Raw genomic sequence first — 24,813 nt, 5'->3', positions numbered from 1 at the left:
GATTCATGAAGGAGGAAGTGGGCAAGAACATCAGATACTGGCAGACGGGTCAGCTGAGGGGAAGATGGACACACCTTTGGATCTGACCATGGGATGTGACAAGGGTTACAGGAGCTGTTTCAGTGCCAGAGAGAGGCAGGGGGACAGATTGCGGGAGATGGCCTGGGCGTTAGAAAGTGTAGAGGGGAGGTGATGATTGTCTTTACATATATGACTTATTCTCTTTGGCTGCCAATTTGGATAAGCCTTTTGGGGTGAAAGTGATAGAAAACCCTACTCAAACTGGCTAAAGCAAAAGGAAGTTATGGGCTCAAATAACTGAAAATCCAGAAGAATCAAGCAGGGCTTGATCTATGGCTTTAAATGACATCAAGACCTTGTCTCTTTCTGTCTCTTAGCTCTCCCTTCTTTATTGACTTCATTCTCCAGCCCAGTGTGGTAGTAAGAATGGTGCCAGACACTCCCAAGTGTATGTCCTTCCAGATTACAGTTCAGCAGGAGTGAGATCGTACTTCTTCCTTGTAGATCCAGGATTCCTGATTGGACCTACTTGGATTTTGTGCCCAAACCTGCACCAGTGATTGAGGGTTGAGAGGAGCAATTACTCAGATGGCCAGATGTAGGGCATATGCCAGCTCCAGGCCCGTCATCTTGGCCGAGGGAATTCAGTGCTCAGTTTGGCAAGCCTGGGTCACATGTCCGCTCTGGAACCAGCAGTAGACTCTCAGCTGAGCCATGGACTAATGTGAGGGCAGGGTGGTTCTCCAATCAAGCTGAAGTGCTCTTCCCAGAATCTGCAGAGCTAAAGTATGCATTACAGCAGTAGGGGACAAAACTAGGGTCAATGAATGGAAGCTATTGGTCACTGCATTTCTGCTGTTAGAGAAGGATCTTCTCTGGGGTACAGGAATGAAAGACGCCAGCTGTGGTGGAAGTGAGTTGGCTGTCACTGGAGGTGTCTAAGCGGCCACCACCATGTATAGATGCCAAACCATCAGCACTGTATAGGTGAAGCAGATAACCTCGAGGGCCGCATTTTCAAACTGTTTCTCTGTGATGCACTAAGGAAGACGTTTTACACCAAAACCCAGTGTACCATTCTCACGCGTATAAAACCGCAAACAGAATTTTCATGGCGTGGTGCTTTTCCTTACTATTTGGCTTGTTCATATTTTCTGTTCCACTTTATTCTAGTTGAAAATCCCTGTTGTGTGCAACCCACTACCTGGTTTTCATGTCTCACTAGTGAGTCTCGACCTGCAGTTGGTAAAACCCTGTTCTAAGGTCAGAGGTCTTAGATGGACTAGGCTTACAGATGGCGTTTGAGTCTGACATTTCCACTGTGATGGTGACTTGGGTCAAAAATGAGGCTCGAACCTGTTGCACTGTGAGAGCTCCTGATTCTGAGTGCTGGAGTCTCCTGCTGTCTGTCAGAGCAGCTCCTGCCCATGTGGTGGCGTAGCCTTCTTTGTTTTGTGGGCCCTCGGGCAGTGTTGGAGGGAGTTTACGGGCTGGATCTCGGAGGTGGCCTGGCAGTTGGGAGGCTGGCAGCAGCTCCTTCTGTGCCAGCAGCAGTTGATGTTGTGAGATCGAATGTGTGTGCATGTATGTGGCTCTGCCAGGTTTTTATATTGAAGATGAGGGAGTGGCTTTTAAAAATAAAATATTTTTGACTTGAAACAAGTCGAGGCAGAGAGTGGAGACAATTAGAGACTGACATCCTGTTTAGTCATCTCTCCAGAGAGCTCTATTTTCAGAACTGTTCTATAAAGGTTCACAAGTGGTGTTAAGATAGTTAAGGGGCTATTGTTAAGTTAGTAGTCGTGATGCAAGAAGCTGATTTGAACACTGGAGTGAGTTATGGTGTGGTAACCACACTGATAACAGACTGAATGCAGAAAAAGGCAGCAGGGTTTATAAGAATTGGCTGTTATATAGATGAAGCTCTCCCAGTCAGTATAAAACAGGCATCTTTTATTTCGAAAAAGCATAAACAGGGTGTAGTACTTAAAAACAGGTGGTGGTGAGCTCTAGGGTAAGGTCAGTGCATTTCTTTTCTTCGGTATTGGTCACCTATAGATACAATACAAACAGTAAATAGTACTGTTAAGGCTCTTTGAGATTGTCTGACAGAAGCCACGTCGGAAATGCTGAATAACGACGTTATGGACTTGGAGATGGGAGCAGTGAAGCTGGGCATGGTTAAGGACCTTGCCCAGAGTGCAGAGCTGCTGCGGCAGTCGGACTGGAGTCCGTGTCCTGGTCTAGTTTGGACGCTGTACCATGTGATTCTACCCAAAAGACCATCCATATCTATACTCAGCTTCTCTGAACCTCCCTCTCTTAGACGAAAGGTCAAAGGCAGAGCTGAAGCGATAGGCTAAACCTGACAAGATTTTATTTAAGGACAATTGTAAATTTATGTATCGGAGCCCCAAAGAACCTCAGAATCCGTGGCTTAGAGGTGTTCATGGGTAGTTCAAGGTTAGCATGAAGAGGGCAGAGCCTGCCTACCTGGGCCAGTGTGGTCAGAGCAGATACAAAGGGTCCTGCCCCATCCTGGGGCCATGCTGTGTGAAGGTCTTTGGGAGACGGGAGTGTGTGCAGAGGACTGGCTCTAGTGAGAAGACGTACCGCTGCCTCGTTGGCAGAACGTCTGTCTTGTTTTCTCAGCTCGTAGATAAGAACTTGAAGGAACGTTGATGTTCCCATGAACAGTCGAGAGGAGTGAATGACAGCTCACGTACTGCCTCCCCTGGTGCTCCCTGAGGATGAACTGCACTCAGGTGGAGATGGTGTAGACAGAGACAGCACTCTTCTATTCAAACTCTTTACTTCCTCAAACTAAAGGTACGCGGTTGCCCATGGCATTGGTTCGTTGCCTTTATGTTGCCATTATTTCTCTACTTCAAACTCTTGCCACGTGGTTTAGCAAAATATTGTTCTTACAAATGGTGCACATCAGTTAGGGGCGTCTCAAAAATAGTGACCACGTGTATGGTTGCTCATCAATATCACAGAGAGCCAAAAGGGAAGAGGAAAACACTCGAGAGAGGGAAAACATTGCACGGTTTCGTTTAGATCTGCTTTTCATCCGTTACAGTTTCTTGTGCTGTCACTTGTTTCCTGCCCCTCTACTGTTCAATGAAAAACATAGATCTGATTTATGGCTGTGATGTGTGCCTTGAGGCCTGTCTGTCAAGAATTATTTGAGGCCCACAAAAAAATACTTCAAAATTAGCATATAACGTACAATTTTTTTCTCTCTTTCTAGGTGGATCTGGAGCCAGAAGGGAAAGTATTTGTTGTAATAACCCTAACAGGAAGTTTCACTGAAGGTAAGAATGAATTTGGGGTGGTTTCAGGTATTTGTGTACTCTTAGTTCATACTTAGTAGGAATTTATATCATGGAGCATATAAAAAGAGCATTTCGTAAAAGACGCTTTAAAAATTGACTGTATAAACCAGGTTGGTTGGTATTTTGTTGTCTAATGGTCTATTGGTTTGGGTTGCCAGATTAAATATATTTGCTAACTCTGGCAATCTTGTGTTTTGTTTAACATACTCACTGAGGTTTTGTTTTTATTCATCATCATCTTAGTTCTTAGTTCAAGAGGTTCTTGCCTCTTTTGGTTCATGTCTATTAAACTGTATTTTAGATTTTTGGCTTTGGACCAACCTTTTAGTTTGCCCTAGGAGTGTATTAAAAATTTAAGGATTGCGTTTTCTTCCTTATAATCTTTATCTCATTCTGTCCTTTAAGGTATTCTGTTCCTCTTCCCCTTGCGCTACCTCCATCTCCCATTCCCCATATTTAAAAAATCGAGGTAAAATTTATATACAGAGAAATGAATAGATCAGAAATGAAGAGTTTGGTTTTGACAGATGCATACAACTGTGTAACAAGTGCTCCAATCCAAGACATAGAACATTTTCATCCCTCTGAAAGTTCCCTGTGTCCTCTCCCAGTTAATCCCCTGCTGCCAGAGGCAGTGAATGCAGTGTTTTGCTTTGTTTCTTCACTATAGGTTAATTTTGTCTCTTCTGGAAGTTCATATAAATGGAACTACATAGCAGGTTCTCCTTTGTGTCTGATTTCTTTTGCTCAGCATAATTTCTCTGAGACTCACTCATGTCATTGTGTATATTAGTATTCTGTTCCTTCTTACTGCTGGGTATTCTATTACATAAATATAGCACAATTTTGTTTGCTTATTCTCATCTTGATGGACATTTTGGAGTTTTCCCTGTTTGCGGTTATTATAAAGAACGCTTCCATAAACATCCTTGTACATAAATTACACTTTGATTTTTCTTGGGTAAATACCTAGCAGTGGAATTGCTGGATAATAGAGTAGATACATGTTTAACTTTATAAGAAACTTTCAAATGGTTTTCCAAAGTGGTTGTATTCTTATATTCCCACCAGCAATGTATGAGAGTTCCAGTTACTCTGTATCCTCCCCAACCCTTGGTATGGTCATTCTCTTAAATTTTAGACATGCTGGTGGCTATGAAATGATATCTTGTAGTTTTAAGTTGCATATCAAATTCCCTCTAATTTCTGTCTCTTTTCTGGTGGCCCTCCAGTGTTTCCAATTAATTGTTTCAGAATGTATTTCTAAATATCTTAATTGTTTTGGGTGGGAAGATTAGTCCATTACAAGCTACTCCACCGTTACTAAAATCCTTGCAAAGATCTGTGAATGTGTGGCTTCGTGGTTTGTCTGTTTGGTGTTGGCATTTTGCAAATTGAGGACACTTTTGAGAAGTGGTTTTCTCTCGTCTCAGCCAACCCTTCTCATTCATGTGGGCAAATTGTCTTAATGTTAACATTTTTCAAGTTGTTATCTCAATTGTCACATCTTATCTTTTGAAATTAGCTGAAACTTGGGATACTTGAACATGAAAAACTGTCCAGATTACAGTTTGGGGGTCTTCTGCCTGCTCACAGGTCTTTTGGTTTGGCTTGGTATCTTGAACATATAGGATTTGTGGGAAAAAGGAGTCTGCTCGTAACTCAGTCAAATAAAATATAATGTAATATTACAGAACATTGCTGATAGAACATTCTTACAGCACACGGAACATGGGTACAGCCATGGTATAGACAAGCCCAGCAGTGAGAATAGAGGTGTGAATGAGGAGTGAGATTCTGAATGTGCTGAACTACGTTTTTGCACTGAGTGACAAGGGACCAGTGGAGTAAGGCCATGCCTGTTAGACCAGGTCTGATGGTGCCATTGTTGTTACATGACATCTTTGTTTTAGAGTTACACCAGCTCTCTAGGACTAAATTTTATTAAGTTTTTATCTTCCTTAATTTTACACTAGAAACATCAGAACAGTGGCTCTGGAATACTCCTCAGTATTCTCATAGTATTGGGTTGGCCAAAAAGTTTGTTCGGGTTTTCTGTGTTACAAAGGAACTTTTTGGCCAACGCAATATTAATTTATTAGTTATAGTGATAAGAAGAAAGGAGTGTTATTTGGGGTGAGTTCTTACCAGGTCATTGCAATTATATTCCTTTCGGAGGTGACCCTGCGTAAAATGTTGAGGCAGGCCGAGTTCATCTTTGGTAATTCCACCTCCCCTCTAAGTCCTTCCTGTTCTCTGCCTTCCACTGTCTCTTACTCCAGTAAGATGCCCAGTGATCTCCTCTCTCCAGGAACACTTGCTAATAAGGAAGACAGTGAATTCATGGACTAATTCACACTAAAATGATAGTGATCGCTATCTTAGCACTCTACCCCTCTTAGGTGTGCCTGCGTAGTTTAAAAGATGCTGAAAGAGCTGTTTTATCCATGAGAAATAGATTTTTTTAATGTTGAAATTTCAGGATCTATGGCATCACGGTGTGGGCTGTATTTTAGAAGCTCAGGTCTGTTCTCTTTGTCTGTGGGAGCCTTGCCTTGTCAGTTTGGCTCCTAGGCCGGGGCTCAGCTTGAGCTCGCACGTTGCTGCTGCCTTAGGGCACAGCTTCCTTGTCACATGCAGACAACGTGATGGCTGCCTCTGTGTGTGTTACACAAGGAGGGAATGGAGCCTCCCAGCCCACACACACCTGCCTCAGCTATGGCAGCACCTGGACCCGGCACTGTGAGAATGTCCCTGGCTTGGCCTCTCACCTGTCAGCCACCCTAGACCATCCCTGGCCATAAAGCGACAGGTAGACTGATAGAACATTTGGAGCTCTAGTTTCCATCTGGGATGCTGAAGGGTTTTACATAAAGAAGCAGGATGAGGTCAGGCTTGCCTGGTGTGGCTCAGGCTGTGAAGGGGGCACTGGCCTGGGATCCCAGAGGGATTGTCGAAGATCAAGAAATGTTGGTTGATGAAAGAATGAAATAATGCCACATGCAGCAACATGGATGGACCTAGAGATTATCAGGCTAAGTGAAGTAAGTTAGAGAAAGATAAATATCATATGATATCACTTGTATGTGGAATCTGAAAAAATGATACAAATGAACTTATTTACAAAACAGAAACAGATTCACAGATTTAGAAAACAAATTTATGGTTACCAAAGGGGAAAGGTTGGGAGGGGCATAAATTAGGAGGTTGGGATTAACATATACACACCACTACATATAAAATAGATAAAAAGGACCTACTGTATTGCACAGGGAACTCTACTCAATATTCTGTAATAACCTATATGTGAAAAGAATCTGAAAAAGAATGGATATATGTATGACTGAATCACTTTGCTGTACAGCAGAAACTAACACAACATTGTAAATCAACTATACTCCAATATAAAGTAAAAGTTAAATTAAAAAAAAAAAGGAAGTGTTGGTTGAGCCTCGGCATGCATCTGATCTATCTCACAGGGTTATTTTGAAGGTCAGGTGGTAGAATGTGTAGGGAAATGCTTTGCAAACTGTAGAGTGCTCTGTGAAGGTACACTAGTGGTTCTTATCTCTGTGTTCCTGTTGTCACAGCAGCAGCAGTCCTGTCATTCTCCCCACCCCTGCCTGGGACCCCAAGTACACTCAGCAGGTGTGTTTTATTTCGACACCGCCTTTATTTTATACTAGAAGCTTCGAGAATTTAGTGGACAGTTTCTAATATGATGTTGGCTTATTGCCATGGCTGTTTCCCTTTCATGGCCTCCTATAGGGGTTCTGCCATTAGCCCAGATGTTATAATCCCAAAGCTCTCCTTTAAAAAGCAGTTGCTTAAATGGAGCTGTGGTCTGTGATGTACAGGACTGGCATTAGGAGCTACTGACTACTCCTTATTTCACCCTGTCTCCTCTTTTCATCTTTCATTAATTGTGCTGAATTAGTAGCTAAGGCAAAAACGTTTTTATTAAATATAAGACATGACTGAGAAATGACATGAGAAATGCCTGCTGGGTACAGACCTGTGATCTCATCACAGATGCTGGGGAGATAAAGATGAACAAGACACGGACACTTGAAGGAGCTCATAGGAGGCAGGCAGATGCAGCCCATGTTTGCAGTGCAGGGGCCCAGGTCCCAGCATAGGAATAAGTCCAAGGCATGGTGCTGGCTGGCAGGAATATGTGATTGGATCAGCCAGGAGATTTTAGAAGAAGTTTCACAGGGGAGGTGATGTTTAAAGCAAGTTGGAATGATCCATAGAAATGTCGCAGGCCGGGGAAGATGGTTCAAGAGGGGATGATAGTTTGTTCACAGGCATAGGGGTGAGAGAACAGTGACGGGTTTCAGAGACTGAAAGTAGCAAGAGGGGTGCCGAAGGTGAGGGAGTGCAGTGGGAGGTGTAGCAGAGACTTGGGAGGGCCTCATGCGTAGGTTTGCCCGGGACAGTCTGAGTTTGTCTGCTATACCACTGTAACTACTAACAGTGTCACCTTTCACTCTCAGAAGGGTCCCAGGTTAGAGGATAAATTGCATGGTCACACACTACTTCTAGGCTAGTAGACGTGATGGGGTGCCAGTGAAGGGTTTTAAGGAATGAGAAACAAAATCTGACTTGGTAGCTGTGGGTACAAGGGGCTTGGGGCTGGGGGCTGTTCAGATCATAAGAGGAGACAGGGGTGTAGACAGCCAGTAAGAGACAATTAAAGCTGTCTGAGGGAGAGGTTACTAGAGCCCAAGTTCAGTTGGAATCTGCAGGATGGATGGAGAGGAGGGGACTATGAGAAATATATAGATCTCGAAACCAACAGGAATTGGCAGTTCATAGGGTGTCAGGGATGAATAGGGATGAGACCCAGATGATGCTCAGAGGGGTGTGGCGTCATTCACCAGAGCAGAAGCATAGGAATGGAATGTGATGAATTCAGCTTTGAATGGGTGGAGTTTGAGAAGCTTGTGGGAAACCCGAGTGGAGATGTTTAGGAAGAACTAGCAATAGGAGTCTCGCGTTTGGCAAGAGATTGAGGCCTGAGATGTAGCTCTGGGTGCCAGTGGGAGACATGCACAAGGATGAAGGGTAAGAAGATTTAGAGAGAAAGCCAAGGTTGACTAAGAGCAGAACTCTGTGGAACACCAGTAATTAAGGACCTGGATCACAGATTATAATTTGTCAAACTCACCCAGACTCTGCTGAAGGTTTACTTAATGAACACCCATTTTGTTAATATCCTCATTCAGTAATATTTGAGCGCTTACTGCATGCCAGGGACTGTTTCGCCAGGTGGTAGAAATTGGCATCAAAATGGTGATAATGAAGTCTGGAGAAAGGACAGAACATAAAAGTCTTTTTGAAAAGTCATACTTGAATTGGTGTTAGCAGTAGTAGCTTCACAATTTGATGATCAAGTATGCTGTGTATAGGTTTATGTTTAATGCTGAGGTAAGAAGATGAGCCTGCTTAAAAACCTACAGTGAGGGCTCTTCATTAAACGGAGATGGAGCAAGAAAACGCTTCGTGGAAGTCTGTCACAGAGCTGAAGGCATAACATTATCAACGGGGTCAAAAACCCATCACCATTGTTCCTCTTAAGAAAGGTGTTGGGCTTCCCTGGTGGCGCAGTGGTTGAGAGTCTGCCTGCCGATGCAGGGGGCATGGGTTCGTGCCCCGGTCCGGGAAGATCCCACATGCTGTGGAGCGGCTGGGCCCGTGAGCCATGGCCGCTGAGCCTGCGCGTCCGGAGCCTGTGCTCTGCAACGGGAGAGGCCACAACAGTGAGAGGCCCGCGTACCGCAAAAAAAAAAAAAAAAAGAAAGGTGTTATCACTCTTGATCAGATACCAAATTCCCCTCAGCACTGCTGTCAAGGCACAGTTGAAGTGATTTATTCTTTGGAAAGGGCTGTCTCATGTCCCTCTTTATTTCATTCTGGCTAAGCCTTTCTGGAGCTAACAACTGGATTGGTCACGTAACCAAGCTGAAATTTATTAAGACGATGAAATAGACCTGGATTTTTAATGCAACCTCTAGATGCTGTCACTGTGGCCCTGTTCGATTGTCACTATTTTGGACTAGTTCTTACCTGGAAGAGTGGAGTGGCAAAAAAAAGAAAAAAAAACAGATGAAGTACTGATGAAAATGCATTGAACTAACCTCATAACTGTTATAATTGGAAGAGAAGCAACACAAAGAAGTTAAGTTAAAGTAGTGATGTGCCCTCAGGTGAGAACAAATCAAAAAAGGTGTTGCTGCATTGTAATGCTATTAAGAAATACAGTCTAAGATTTGAAGATGATAATGTAATTTGCATAAGTGAAGTTTGCCTGGATTCAGGGTACGTCATACTTCAGTGACTGGCCCACAGAGCAAGTACCAGACAATGTGTGTTTCCTCATGGGAGCACACCACCCCATCTGTGGGGTAGTCTTGTCAAAAAACCCAGCCCAAATCTGGTCAGTCTTCCACATCTAACCACCATTGTAGACGAAATACAGTGGATAGGGGCACATTTTAAATGACACCAGGAGATGCAATCAGCAAAACCCAAACTGTGGAAAAATTTGATAGGACAAGAGACTTGGTTCCTTTGACCAGAAATTGGAAGAAAAAAAAAGAGAAGGAAAATCAAAATAACAGAAGAGAAACATATTAACCAGTTTCAACATATAGAACATGTCAAACACAGATTGCAAAACAATAACTCCCAGGACACAGCTGGGAAAATGGGAACAGTAACTGTATACATGATGATATTAAGGAATTATTAACCTGATTTAGCAGTGATTGTGGCATTTTGGTTGTTTAAAATAGAGCGTCTTGGGCTTCCCTGGTGGCGCAGTGGTTGAGAGTCCGCCTGCCGATGCAGGGGACATGGGTTCGTGCCCCGGTCCGGAAGGATCCCACATGCCATGGAGCGGCTGGGCCCGTGGGCCATGGCCACTGAGCCTGCGCGTCCGGAGCCTGTGCTCCGCAACGGGGAGAGGCCACAACAGTGAGAGGCCCGCGTACCGCAAAAATAAATAAATAAATAAATAAAATAGAGCATCTATTAGAGATACATATTGAAATGTTTACTGATGAAATGATAGCTGAGATTTAGTTCAGAATATTCCAGAGGTGGGAGGAGGGGAGATAGGGTACAGATAAAACCAGATTAGCCACAAGCTGGCTGTTGAAGCTGGGTGATGGTTACATGTAGGTTTATTATAAATTTCTGTCTACTTTTGCATGTGTTTGAGATTCTCTTTAATAAGAAATTAAAATTACACATTTAAAAATCTATTTTCTAAACAAAAAACAGAATCTGGGTTGCCTCTGCAACATCCAAATGATGCTTTAACTTTGAACACATGCTACCTATTCTCATTTATAAATTAAAGCTGGTGTTTTTTGTCTATATATTTTATCCTTAATTCCCAATTTTTATGTATTACAAAGAGGTGAGTTAAAAAATTTAAATGACTAAAGTATTTCAGAAATATTTTAAAGGTTCTAAATAAATACTAAGCTGTGAGTCAAAAACTGCAGGTAGGAAGAGATGAGTAAGATAATTCCCTTCGTTCTGTTGTAAAGTTCTCACTCATAATGAATGACAAGTGAATCATCTCCTATTAAATATTACATAACATTTTGCCCTTAGAAAGTTTAATTTTAAGATAGTTTCCTAAAAGAATAAAGTAAATCAAAAGAATTAATGGTAGAAGTATCTTTATGAAGATAGTAAGATGAAAGTTCTTTGTGGACATGTTTCTCCCCCAGAGTTCCCAAAACAAACTTGAAAGTATTCTGCACCAGTTTAGGAGGAAAAAGTAACTTCTTAAAAGACAAACAAAAATGCCACCTGACAGAGCACCTGTCATTTGTGGATTTGAAGCTCGTTGAGAAAACTTCGCTAAAACTTTGAATCGCCCCCTTCTTTCAGGCTCTTATTATGTTACTTGGAACTAATAACACATTTCCCCCTGGGAAGAATATAGAAAGTGCTTGAATTTTGGTATCTGCTTATTCTTTCTACTAAGGCAGTGCATTATAATGTAGAGTAAGATTATGATCTTTTTGAACCATTTTCACTCAAATTTCCTGTGTCAAACCACTGGTTTACACATAATTATGTTCTCTGCTAAATCATCATGGCCACATGTACCAAGGTCGATGAAACGTGTTAACTGCTTGAAGGCTGCAACCCCCAGTTTCTCACTGTATCTGACACTCTCAGTGTGTGTCATTTTTAAAGGGGAAAATGTTATCTCTGATGACAGTTGTTTTTTAGTATTCGTTTCTCATGTTTCAAGCCTGGTGACAGCTTGTTGATATACTTTTTCTTAATTTAGATTTTTTTTTTAATTTTTAAATTTTATTTATTTTTGGCTGCATTGGGTCTTTGTTGCTGCATGCAGGCTTTCTCTAGTCGCGGCGAGCGAGGGCTACTCTTCCTTGCGGCGTGCGGGCTTCTCATTGCGGTGGCTTCTCTTGTTGCGGAGCACGGGCTCTAGGCATGAGGGCTCAGTAGTTGTGGCTCACAGGCTCAGTAGTTGTGGCACACAATCTTAGTTGCTCCGTGGCATGTGGGATCTTCCCAGACCAGGGATCAAACCCATGTCCCCTGCATTGGCAGGCGGATTCTTAACCACTGCACCACCAGGGAAGCCCCTAGATTTTTTTTTTTTAATGTATCCTTTCTGTACATTTATCCTGAGGGATGAGTGACTACTTCCGTTCTCTTGCTGGTCCAAGCAGTTATGTGGCTCCCACTGGAAATGACTGCCAGGTTGGAGACAGGGTAGGAGAGAAAGAAAGGTATTGAGGGAACGGGACACTGGAAAAAGAAGAAATGATCTTTTTAGAGGATTGAGACTAATCGTCCCATGTCATAGTTGACCTGCTCCTCCTTTCCATGACAGCGGGCTCATTTATTGAACTCCTTCTGAGGACCAGACGCTGTGGTAGGCTTGTAATTGAGCACGTAGCAATAGCAGCCCTTGTTTTATTTTCTTCTGGTAGCAGGATAGCCTTGTACCCTCGTAACTGATGCCTTCTGTATGTTCCCACTATCCTGTTTGTTATTTCATTTGCTCGTCACAACAAACTTCTGAGGCTGATGTGATCCTCAGTATGGAAGCTCAGGGACACTGATTTGCTGTGGTCTCCCGAATAATGAGTGCCAGAGCCCAGACACAAGCTCAGACTGGGAGGCTGAGGTGCAAGGTCTTTCTAGGTCATCTAGCTATCTGGGAGGTGTTTCCATGTTTTATCTTGATTCTACCTTGGGAAAAAAAGACTGTCCTTTAGGTGGTATAATCCCACCCTCCTCAGAGTTTTGTCATCTTTTGGGATGATGTCTTTTTTGCAAGGCTTTCCTTGGATTCCTCCTTCTTAAACCTAAAGATTGACATTGACCTAGGAAAGGTTCCACCTTCTCAAATACAAGGTATGGATCGGAGAGCTCAGAGAAGGCTGAGCTTAAGATTTGCTGAGTTTTACCGTCATCATCCGTAGTTTCTCTTAATGCAGGCATTAAACTAGAACTCGGAAGAAATTCAAAGTCAAATGAACGAGTTCAGCTTAGGATATGATAGCTATATTTGCCTAGTTATACCTCAACCATCATTAGCTTCATCCTGACTACTTCTCTTACTTGCATTGACTACTGATGATAAAATTCTAAGTGGTGTTTTTGTTCAGAATTCTTCATTTGGTTCTCAAAATGTGGTCCTGCAGATCTCTGGAGGTTCCAGAGACATTTTCAAGAGGTCTGTAGTTCAAAACTATTTTCCTTATAATACTAAGATGTTCTGTCTTTTTTTTTAATGTGTTGACGTCTGCACCAGTGGTGCAAAAGAAGTGGTGGGTAAAACTGCTGGTGCCTCAGAATGACTCAAGCCACCAAAGTGTACAGTTGTCAGTGTAGCCAGTGTATTCTTCCTCTCTGCAATTATGTGGCAATGGCAGGGAGGAAGAGTTTCACTTAAGAATATCTTCGATGAAGCACTAAACATGATTAGTGTTCTTAAGCTCATCCCTTGACTATATATCTTTATAATATTCTGTGTGACAAAGTGGGAAATATGCACAAGACACTTCTGCTACATACTGCAATACTACTGTGTCTCAGGAAGAACACTTGTATGATTGAGCTAGCCGCTTTTTTTCCCCCATGGGGCACCATATTTACTTGAAAGAATGATGGACAAACTATAGTTATGGAGACTTGGGATTTTATCAGGTATTTTCTTAAAAATGAGTGAAATGAGCTTGTTACTTCAAGGCAAGCAACTGTGAGTATGATGCCAGTGATAAAATTGGATCCTGCAAGCCGTAGGTAGAATTTTGGAAAATTTATATCCACCATATGAGCTTGTCAGCTTGCAATACTTAAAAAAGACTTTTCACATGAGTTTGTTGTTGATGTTAACAACTGTGATTTTTAATATTGTAAAATAGGTCAACATTTGGAAGAGGATGTGCATAACTCAGTAAACCCATGTTTTCAAAATGACCAGTACAAAATGTTACAAAACCATGCATGGGTCAAGGATCCATTGAAAGCTGAAGACAGACTAATCGATTTAATACAACAGTATAAAAAGTTCATTGATTGTTTTTAGAGTCTACATTGCAGCTAACCTTTAAGAAGCTACCACTTGTCAAGTTTTGATGTAGAATCAAAGAAGTACCTGAAACTATTAAAACACTCTCTTTTCCACTAATTTCCATGTGAGGCTGGATTTTGTTCACATTTTTCATCTAAAACAATGTTTCAGCAGATTGAATACAGAAGCAGATCTAAGAATCCAGCTGACCTCTAAGTCACACATCAAAGAGATTTGCAAAATTGTAAAACAATGCCACTCTTCTCACTTAACATTTTTTGCTTTAGAAAATAGAGTTATCTTTCATAAAAATATTGTTTTTGTTAACATGCAATGGACTTGTTTTAAATGAATAAATATTTTTAAAAGTCTCAATTTTAATTTCTAATACGGCAAATATTGGTAGAGAGAACCCACAGAAACCAAAACTGAGTCCTTGATTTTTAAGACTGTAAAAGGGGCCGGAGCCCCAATTATTTTTAGAATTTCTAGGTTATTTTTCCCCTTTATCTTTCTTTCAGAAGTCCAGAACTTTTCATTTTAGTGAGCATTTAAAGAGAAGGAGCTGACAGACATTTGTGTACATTCTGTTGGGGACTGACGTTAGGTGACAATTAGCTGATAAACACAACAGAATAATTCGATCATTTTTTGAAACTGTAATCCTTTTTCTCTAATTATTTTGACTGTGCAATGTACTTTTTCAGCCGGTTTTTGTTATAAGCCTTTTCTCATAAAAATAGGGAGGTCAGGAAATGACGCCCAAACAACCCAAAAGCGTATGGTGGTTTCTAACTTTAGAGGTGCCTGTTATGGGTAGCTTGATGCTAAACCTTTGCTTGATTTGAGCGGAACAAGGCAGTCGCAATACTTCTGAGCAAGTGATCAGAGCTGTAAGCACTAAAAGCTGAACTGCAAAAATAGCTCAGAAGTCTATGGACGGAAGCATCAGCGGATTCACCTTATGTGACACTCACTTATTAACCAGCATGTTCCTCTAAAATCAAGGTTCTTGCAAAACAGTCTGACTGGTATCTTCATTTTCTCAAGCTTCATATTTTTTTAGTTGAAATTATACTCATGCAGTGTTCTCTCAGTGGATCTGAGATTTGGGAAAAACAAATGATTTAATTATCTGATAGAAAAATTAATTGCTCCAGAGTCTGGTTTCATTATGCTTCAATCTCATTTCCAGCAACCTCAGAGCTCTCTGCTCTTTTTGTTTCAAACGAACAAGGCAGCAGAGGTTCTGTTTGCCAGGCCAGTAACATTGACATCCCTTTTATTAGGTTTTCCCCAGTAACGCCTGTGTCAGTGGGCAGGTAAAGAGGCAGGAAGACCTGTTTCTTTCCTTCCCCCCTGAAACTTGTCTTCAGCATTAAGATTTCATCCTGGTATCTGAAATTTCTGTTCAGCAGTAGCTGACTTCCTGCATGAGCTTGAGAGTGGGCGAGGGGGGCCTTAGTGATCTAGGGTTGAAGACACATTCTTTGTGTATGTCAGAGACTGCCTTCGATTTTCTAAGTGCAACTTAGTTCTACCATTGTTTTGGAGAAAGTCAGTTGCTATCTCTGTGAATTTACTTGGTTACAGAATATACTGGGTTGAGCGATACTTCCAAATTATCACCGCTTGGATCCAGTGGGTCAAGGGAACTCTCTCTGGACACACACAGAGTATTTGTGTATAACATTATGTGATGTATATATGCATGCCTGTGTGTAGGCAAGTGCTTAATAGTGACACTGAGTTTATTATAGTAGAACTCAAAAAGTGTGTAGGTGGAGACGCAAACAATTAGACAAATTAACATTGTATGCCAAGTGGTAAGTGCTATGGAGAAAATAGAGTAGAGCAAGGGGACAGAGATGAAGACTGTGTGTGTGCAGTTCTGTTCAAATCAGGTTGGTATTTGAGCTGCAGATCTGAAGGAAGGGAGGGACCATGAGGTTGTGGTAGGGGAAGAGGGGACAGGAAATACAAAGGCCCTAGGGCAGGGGCGTGGTAGGTGAGTGAGAGCAGTAGGGAGAGGATCGTGGCTGAGCCTTGGGGTCCGGGGGAGGTACCAGCATCATTTTGACACAAGGTGTGTACCCTGTTAATGTCACTTCCCTTTTCAGGAACATACCTTTGTTAATTAAGTGAAGTTGGAGTTCACCTATATTTGATGCTGGCTTGCCATTTGGCTCATTGAACATAATATTCCTCCTTTGGCTAGGGGCTTGAAGAGCACCATATTTACAGCCACTTATAATGATTTAATGTAAGTTGCTAAAGCAGAAACTTTTAAATTTATCATGAAGACTTTCCCAAGTTCTGTGCATTCCATCAGGGTTTCTTATTGTTCTAAGCTACATTAGGATCCACTACACAGCTTAATAAGCATTAAAAGTTCAAATGTACTATCTGGGGATATATAACAAGTCCATGCACTGCTAAATATAATTAGCTATAATTCAATTCTAGTTATAGGTTGTTAAGAAATTACTCTTATTTGTGAGCCTCGCCCATCTTAAACACAGTAACTTTAGGTTCAGCTTGTCTTCTGTCTGTGAACATGGTGGGAACTATCATTTGTTAAGTTTTAATAAATGTTAGTGACACATCTACTAAACATCTGGAAAAGTAAATAGGTTGAAGGTCAGTCTGGGTACATAGGGGACTTAGTATATACCTTTTGGAAGGTTAATTCTTACTGCATTTGGACGATACTTTTTTCGTGTGAATGAGGACACTTCCATCACCTGAGTCCTTAGATTGGGAATTACCAACTACTGAAAATGGGGCCTTCAAAAAGTATGAAATGTCAAGAGAGGATCTATATTCTAGATCAGTGGAATCACTTGAGAATTTTGAAAACTACAGATTTTCAGGCCCCAGACTGAATCAGAATCTCTGGGGAAGAGGCCAGGGAAACAGATTCCTAATAAGCACTTAGGCTGGTTCTAATAGTTGGCCATGTTTGGATGCCCCTGTTGTACCTTAAATCATATCTAATTTGATAATTGGAACATTCTGGTGATTGGGAGGTTTGCTAGTTGAAAAAAATATGTAGAAAAAAACTGCATAGCAGCGTGTATTAGTTTGATGCATAGTCTTTTAAGAGTTGACAGAACTCCAAGTTCATTTTTTTTAAACAGCCTTTAAAATGCTCTGATGTCAAATGGTTGGATTATAGTTTTTTCACTTTTAGGAGGAGAAAATGAGACTCAGAGTCAAAGGGCCTTGCTAATGTCTACACTCGGTGCTAATGCTGAGACTCAAGTCAGGATTGAACATAGTAAAATCAGGTTGGGAATGTTGGCTTTGAGACAGGTTCTAGATGTTTCCCCTTCTCTTCAAGTAACTGGGGTCAGGAAAAGGCAATTTAAAGTGATTCCAGTTACAATAGGAGCCAAGATTTAAAAAATAGTATAAATGTTTTAAAAGATTGGTTGGGTGCTCTGTCTTTAAAAATGATGACAAAAATTATGAAAGTTTCTTTCGTCTCTTATTTATCAGTGTTTGGGTTACAACGGCACCTGTATGCTAATTTTTAGAACCAAGAACAGATCAAATAACTCAGCGTGTACTTTTCTGACTGATTTGAAGGCTTGATATCTTTCACTTTATGCTGACTTTCTCAGCACTATCATGAGGAGGGTTATTTTTGCAAAAATATTTGAAGATGTGATCAAGTTTTCCAAAGGCTGGGCATCGCTCCATCAGTGTTGATCTCTTGTTCCTTGGCGGTGGACCTGACACCTGGATTTACTTTGTCAGGGCCTTAGCTGTGATTGGAGCAGCTTGTCAATCAATTTCAAGACCTGCATCAGCTACAAGGTCTCACTTTGACCCTGCGCCTGACTTTAATTGTGTAAGTTGTATTGTGGAGTATAGCTGATACTCAGAAAATGAGAACAGCGGCCATTCGCATGGTAAGAATAGGATAGTTTTAAGCAGGTAGGAATGTCAGAGAAGGGACTAGTTTAAAAGTGGTCAGTCTGTTCCTTGATGACGATTTTTATGCTTTGAGCATTTAGTTTACCTTTATCAATCTCACTATGATGGGGGATTTTGGAAATGAAAACTCAGATGACGAGTATGGGTGTCTCAGTGAAATAAATAACTTATTTCTTAGGAAGGGTGTAGTAACTCTTGAATATGTCAGTAGTGTTCAGATACCATTGTGTAAAAGGGACTGCATATCTGGGTACCACCATCTCATCGAATGGTTACTTAGAATCCACCCAAAGGGGTACCTAACAGTAACTGGAGGAGTCTTTCCAGCAGTGAACTTTAGGAAGGATTCATTGACAAAGACTGAACTTAACTCTCAGAGGGAACCATTGATTTTGTTAAACATATTAATAAGTGACGATTCAGTAGGACTCTGATACCTCCTGCTGGCCCCTCAGGACCCTGTGGGGACACTCAGCCAGGATGCAGAAGAAACTTACTGAGTCCTGCTCAGGTGTACCTGTGTCCAGTCATGTCTTGCTCCACGCCTCTGTCTCAGGGGTTGCATGTCCTTAGTAGATACTCTAATTCCTAGGTTCTTGGTCTTGCCTCTGTGAGTGATCCAAGTTCACTCTAAGTCCAGTCTTACGGGCCCTCTTTCTAATATGTAGGATATTGATCATATGCTGGCTATGTCTGTTTGGTCGTCTCTCTCTCACTCTAACCAGGAACCATGAACTGCTTAGGGGCTGAAATCGGCCCAGAGGTGGGTTTTGTTTTGTTTGTGGCACAATACAGTGCTTTTGAAGTGTTTCAACTTGAACTCTTCAGGCCGGGCAGGGTTCTCCAGGGCATCCCTGTTCCCAGCACTGCCTGTTATCTGAATTCCCTCTGACTTCACATCTCCATGGCTCTACTTCTCAGTTTGCAATCCTGAATCTGTTTTTTCTTGGCCATGTGTAGTAGCCGTGGGGCACTCTTAATTTTCTTTTACAGGGAAGGATCACTTCTTTGCTGGAGTCAACTGAAAACACTTTCCTTTTGCTGAAGATCGTGAAAGTTCCTCTCTTGCACCATTCAGCATCCCAACCGACCCCAGTGGCCCTCCCACTTCCGGTTTTGGGTCAGGCAGAGTCTCACTGTTCAGGGGAATTTTGCAGGGAAGGGTAGGGAAAGAAATCTCTCTTTGTTGTTTTTTTGTTTGTTTGTTTGTTTGTTTTTTAATCCAGGAAATAAGTCAGACTTTTAGATAATAGATCACTTTTAGTGATGTCTCCAGCTTCCTGAATGCCCCAAAATGTTCATTTCTGGTGTTAGTGTTAATCCTTTCTTTAACAGAACCTCACAGATACAATCCCCTGGGAACTGCTGTTGGGAATCTCTTACTGTGCTGGAGATGCGGGGTCAGTGGTAGAAGGGCATCAGCTTTCAATCAGATGGACCTGGTTCTGCTTCCTGTACTTCCCAGCCATGTGTGACCTTGAGCAATAGTTGCCTTACATGAAAAGTACAGGGCTGGTGGTATCTACCCCCAGGATTGTTTGTTGTGAAGGTTATGTGAGATTATACACACACACACACACACACACACACAGTGTTGTATTATGGCCTGATGCAGATTACGTACCCACCCATTTGGGAAGGAAATCTGTACCCAGTTTATTTCCATGTACTTTGTGATGAATCATCTGAAAGGCACTGGGGAAAATACGATGACATAAGCCTCCTTTCTCAGTCATTGTTTCAAATCCTAGACAGCATTTGAACCTATCATGTATTTCATGTTCTGGAAGGGGTGCAAGGTACATTCCAGTCTGTGTGTCTAAGTGCTTTTGATGGGAGCTGCCATTGATGAAGCCATGGACGTGAGAGAAGGTACAGGAATAATTCACTCCCTGTGAGGGGGGCACTGCTTTGCCAGTTTCCTGCTTGCTGGACCCCAAGGAACATAGGTTGCCCCTCTTCCTAAATCTGCCTGCCAAAGCCAATGTTACATCTTTCCCCAAGTCACCCCTTGAGGATCTAGCTAATGCCTGGATTGCAGCTGCTGCTGCACGGTGTCTCCTTGTGAGGGCTGATGGTGTGTGTGTGTGTGTGTGTAACTGCCATGGTCTCTTGGTAGGAATGGTGGTAGGACAGCAGGACAGGCATTAGGGTCTACTCCCCTGTCTAGCATGACCCAAGGAGCAGTGGGTCCAGGAATTGTCCTTTGGGATCATATTGAAAACCAGCTCCCATGGCTGGCTGGTTCCTTCAGTGCAGATATATGGGTGCAATGAGTACCTTCTTCACATAGCTATTTTAAGATGAATGAGTTAATGTTTGTAAGACATTTCTAGGTCCCAGAAAGGTGTGTTTTAAAAGCAGATTGCATGTGCTGCTTGCTGTTAATTTCTTATCCCTAGAGGATTGAATTTTAAGTGACAGGTTGCACATTGTAAATTGTCAGGCAGCATTGGCTCTTGTCCTCTACCTTTTCCCCATACCCGGATTTTGTTAGGTTTGGTCACCAGCCTGATGACCTAAGTGCTGTCCATCAACTCGGAGCAGCCCTAGCTGTTTTATTTTGTTGTTGTTGTTATTTATTCACACATTGCAGTTGGTTCACTCCATGTGGATGTTTTCGTAGCCTTTGGTCTTTTTCCAAATATTTACTTTACTTTGTTAAATTAGTTCCTCATTTATCAGTTAAAGTGTGTGTTGACTTTTGTGGTTTTAATTTTACAGGCTTGGTTGTCTTTGTATTGCCAGATGGTGTCTCTTGTTTGAGTCCATAAGCAGGGTTTGTTTGTGGACTGGCTTGTTTTGTTGAGGGCTTAAGCACTACCTAGTTCCTTCTTAAGTTAAGGATGGTGTTATGTTCAAGTGAAAATCCATTTTAAATCCAGTATTTAATTATTAATTAAAATATCTCTTGTGTGGGGCTTCCCTGGTGGCACAGTGGTTGAGAGTCCGCCTGCCAATGCAGGGGACACGGGTTCGTGCCCCGGTCCGGGAAGATCCCACATGCCGCGGAGCGGCTGGGCCCCTGAGCCATGGCCGCTGAGCCTGCGCGTCCGGAGCCTGTGCTCCGCAACGGGAGAGGCCACAACAGTGAGAGGTCCGCGTACCGCAAAAAAAAAAAAAAAAAAAAATATATATATATATATATATATATATATATATATATATATATATCTCTTGTGTATTTTGGAGGCAAAATTACAACTTAGCTGCTCATGAAGGAGGAGCACGTGCTAGAAAACTGGGAATTTTTGTGGCGGTTTGGCTTGGCTTCTTTACGCTGCCCCGTGGTGCCTGTAGGGAGGGTAATACGTATCCAAAGGGCTGAAGGTAGGCTCCTGCTTCTGGGAAGGCTGACAGGTATCATCAAGGTATGTTAAGGACTCTTTTGCTCTGGGGGTCTTGGGGAAGTGCCGCTGCCTGTGATGGTGAACAGAGTCTAGATCTGGGTGTTTACTTCCTGCTTCTAGCACCATTTCTGGCTCGTGGACAGTGACAGTGGGGACTGTCGCGGCTCAGTTGCTCCTTCTGCAGTCCCCACCGTATTCTTGGATTCTCCCCCATCCCCTCTCTCAGTTGGAGCCCAGTGGACTCCGTGAGTTAAGGAGATGGGGATTTGAGGGTCCACAAAGACTAAGGCAGCTAGAGATAGGACAGAATACCCGAGAGGAGACAGCTGCCCAGAGAAGGAACCCCAGAAATATGCAAAGTGACCCCTTTAGTACTGAGTACTAAACAGTATAAGGACATACCTGAGGCAGGGGAAAGAGTCATCCAAAAGCATTAGAGAGAACTGTGCCTGGTACTAACGAAGGGCCAGGAATAGTGCCTGTTCCTACCAGCTGGACTGGAATATCTCAAGATGCATGGAACATTGAGTTGAGTGCACAGAAGGGCGTTGCCTCCCTAGTGAGGAATAACTAGCCCTAGATTTAGCACTGTTCTGGCCCACCTAAAAAATCTAAAAATCAGAATCTGATAGGATCAGGGCTTCCCTGGTGGCGCAGTGGTTGAGAGTCCGCCTGCCGATGCAGGGGATGCGGGTTCGTGTCCTGGTCCGGGAAGATCCCACATGCCGCGGAGCGGCTGGGCCCGTGAGCCATGGCCGCTGAGCCTGCGCGTCCGGAGCCTGTGCTCCGCAATGGGAGAGGCCACAACAGGGAGAGGCCCGTGTACCGCAAAAAAAAAAAAAAAAAAAAATCCAGCAATAACTTCCATCTTTATGTGCTCACTGTCTCTCAGTGTGGCCACCTCCTTTCTTCCTTTCTGCCGGTTGCCAGGGAAACCACTCTTCTCACAGAGGCTACACCCTTTTCCTGGGAAGATTCATCCTCTCTGGCGTCTTTAACATATTCTTGCTTGTTCACTTATCTGGTCTGACTACACTTTGTGCTTTTGGTTGCTTCTCCTTTGGTCACGCTGACGGAAAAAAAAAAATTCTTCACCTGACCCTCAGCTACCATCCTATTTCTTTCCCCCTGTTATAGCCAACTATCTTGACAAATATTCTGTGTCTGCTCCTGACCACCTACTTTCACCCCAGTCTCTGATTCTCTCTTGTTCAGACACCTCCTGATTACAAAATGTACCAGCCTTTCTCAGCAATCTTCCTCTCTGACCTTCCTGCTGTATTTGGTTCTGTTTCCTGTTCTTCTTTTGGGAGCCTCAAATCACCACTACAAATCTCCCCTCTGTTCTGAGTTGGTGATGCTCAGTGCCTTCAGCTCCTTCTCCCATTCCCTTCAACGATAACCTTCATCCTTCGTCCTCTTCAAGACCTCCATTTACCCCGTGCCTCCACTCAAAGCAGGTGGCCTTGCTTCCTAAGTGGTTAAGAAAATTGCAGCAGGCGTGACCTCCCTCAGCTACATCCTGCTCACGACTTTATCTGCGTGCCCACCATCTTTGTTCCTTAGTCTCTGTCCCAGAGGACAGTTGTGCTTGTTTTTGCCAAAGACCTGAGCTTCCTCAAGCATTTGGCTTCCCTACCTCTAATTCTTCACTTCCCTCTCTCTTGATTTCTTTCCTCAATCTGTAAACATGGCCAAGCCTTCTCATCCTAAAAATCCAGCACCTCCTTGGGTACTTTCCAATGTGTTTCTTCTGTTTCATCCAGATGTCTTCAGAGTATAGCCTGTGTACACTCTCTCCCCTTCTTTGCCTTCTGTTTTCTCCCTCAGCCACTACTGTAGCTCACTGGCTTCCTTCATTATCATTCTGCTCAAGGAGCCCTTGATGAGGTCACCAGGGGCATCTGTATTGCCAAATCCAGTGGCAGTTTTCAGGCCTCATCTTACTGGACATCTGTGTTGCCTTTGACAATGCCCATCACTCCCTCTACCTCAGGGCCCTCCACTTTTCGACTTCCATGACTCTGAAGTCGGCTGACATCTCCCTGACTCTTCCTTCTCTGTATCTTTGGACTTCTCTCCATCCCCCTTCAGTTTGCTTCTCCGGGCATCAGTGTTCAGCACACTGGTGTCCTCACGCACGTCCCTGGGGATCTGTTTTAGTCCGGGGATTTCACTCTGCCTGTCGCTCTCCACCCTGACATCTGTGTCTGCAGTCCAGCCCTCTCACCTGAGTGTCAGCCTCCCATATCCAGTCACATGCTGGGAACCCCCACCTTGGTGTTCATTCAATCTTTCAGTTAGCAAACATGCATCTTCTATCCCCATGTTCCGTTGAATATGAAATGTTAGCTATGGTGGAAGAAAGCATCCCCCCTCTGCCAGGTGTCTGATCCCGTTCCCATCTCTTTTCTTTCCTCTTCCTTCATGGGCTTCCATTCCTCCTCCTATATCTTAAAAGTGAGCACCTATAAGATCCTTATAGGGTCTTTCATCTTCAGGGAGACTGTCAGTTATTACCTGCAGCCTCAGTTCTTCCCATGAGCCTTAGTTCAGTGATATCTTTCAAACACCTTAGACTCAGACCCGAGTCATCATTCTCCTCCCTTCTCAACCCCCTCTGCCTACTCCATTTCTGTCCTTGCTACTTCTCTTCTCCTAGACACCCAAGCTCGAACCGACATATTTTCCCCACCTAAGTATTTTGTCTCTCCAACTAAAAACAAAAGCAGTGTGCAGTTCCTGCTCTGTTGTGTATCTCAGTCTGTGCGCCCTGCCCCTGACATCTGTGAGGGTATGAAGTGAGGCAGAGAGAAGCGGCTCCTACCATGTCCCGTTCTAACAAGCATCTGCAGAGCCCCCATCCCCTTCCAGCTGTGACATTAAGTAATCACAGTAGAAGTGATGTTTTTGGAAGAGGTTTCATCCAGACTTCCATTTCCAACCAGAAGGAGAGCTAGGGAAGAAGATTAGCCATTGAAAGATGAGGATGTAGAATCAGTTTAATGAGGATTCTTACTGGGGATGTTTGCAGGAATTATTTTAACAACACTTACTTTAGACTATGCTATTGCAGTCTTCTTTCCTTTTGGCTAGTGGATTCCTTAACACCATATGGGGCCACTTCCGTCACTTTCCTGTTACCTTCAGATTTTTTTCTTCTCTTTGCCTCACTTTATACCCTCACAGATGTTGGGGGCGGGGCATGCAGACAGCTTTATTGAGGTACAGTTGCCTAATAAAATTACAAGGTGTTTAAAGTATACGTCATAGTGATCTGAGATACATATGCATCATGAAAGGATTTGCACCTAATTAACATCTGTCAATACCTTCTATTTTTAAAGTTATTTTTAATTGTAGTAAAATCCGTTTAACATAAAAATTTACCGTCTTAACCATTGTAACTGTACAGTTCAGTGATATTTATTACATTTGCCTGCGCAACCATCACCACCGTCCATCTCTAGAAATTTTTTCGAAACTGAACAGAACTCTTGTGAAACTAAAACTCTACCCATTAAGTAATAAATCCCATTCCCCCTCTCCCCAGCCCCTGGCAACCATCATTCTTCCTGTTTCT

The 24,813-nt window shown here is 42.8% G+C and overlaps 1 protein-coding gene across 1 annotated transcript in view; it reads left to right on the top strand.

Moving 5' to 3' along the window:
* Nucleotides 1-24,813, top strand: part of PRKCH (protein kinase C eta) — a 223,433-nt gene that overhangs the window by 69,139 nt on the left and 129,481 nt on the right. The window contains exon 2 of the mRNA XM_067734003.1: nucleotides 3,275-3,338. Within this exon, the coding sequence (XP_067590104.1) occupies nucleotides 3,275-3,338 (64 nt within the window). The remainder of the gene's footprint in view (nucleotides 1-3,274; nucleotides 3,339-24,813) is intronic.

The sequence above is a fragment of the Pseudorca crassidens genome, chromosome 1 (assembly GCF_039906515.1).
Source record: "Pseudorca crassidens isolate mPseCra1 chromosome 1, mPseCra1.hap1, whole genome shotgun sequence".
NCBI lineage: Eukaryota > Metazoa > Chordata > Mammalia > Artiodactyla > Delphinidae > Pseudorca > Pseudorca crassidens.
The sequence above is the reverse complement of the archived record's forward strand: the minus strand, read 5'-3'. Positions and strand labels throughout refer to the sequence as shown.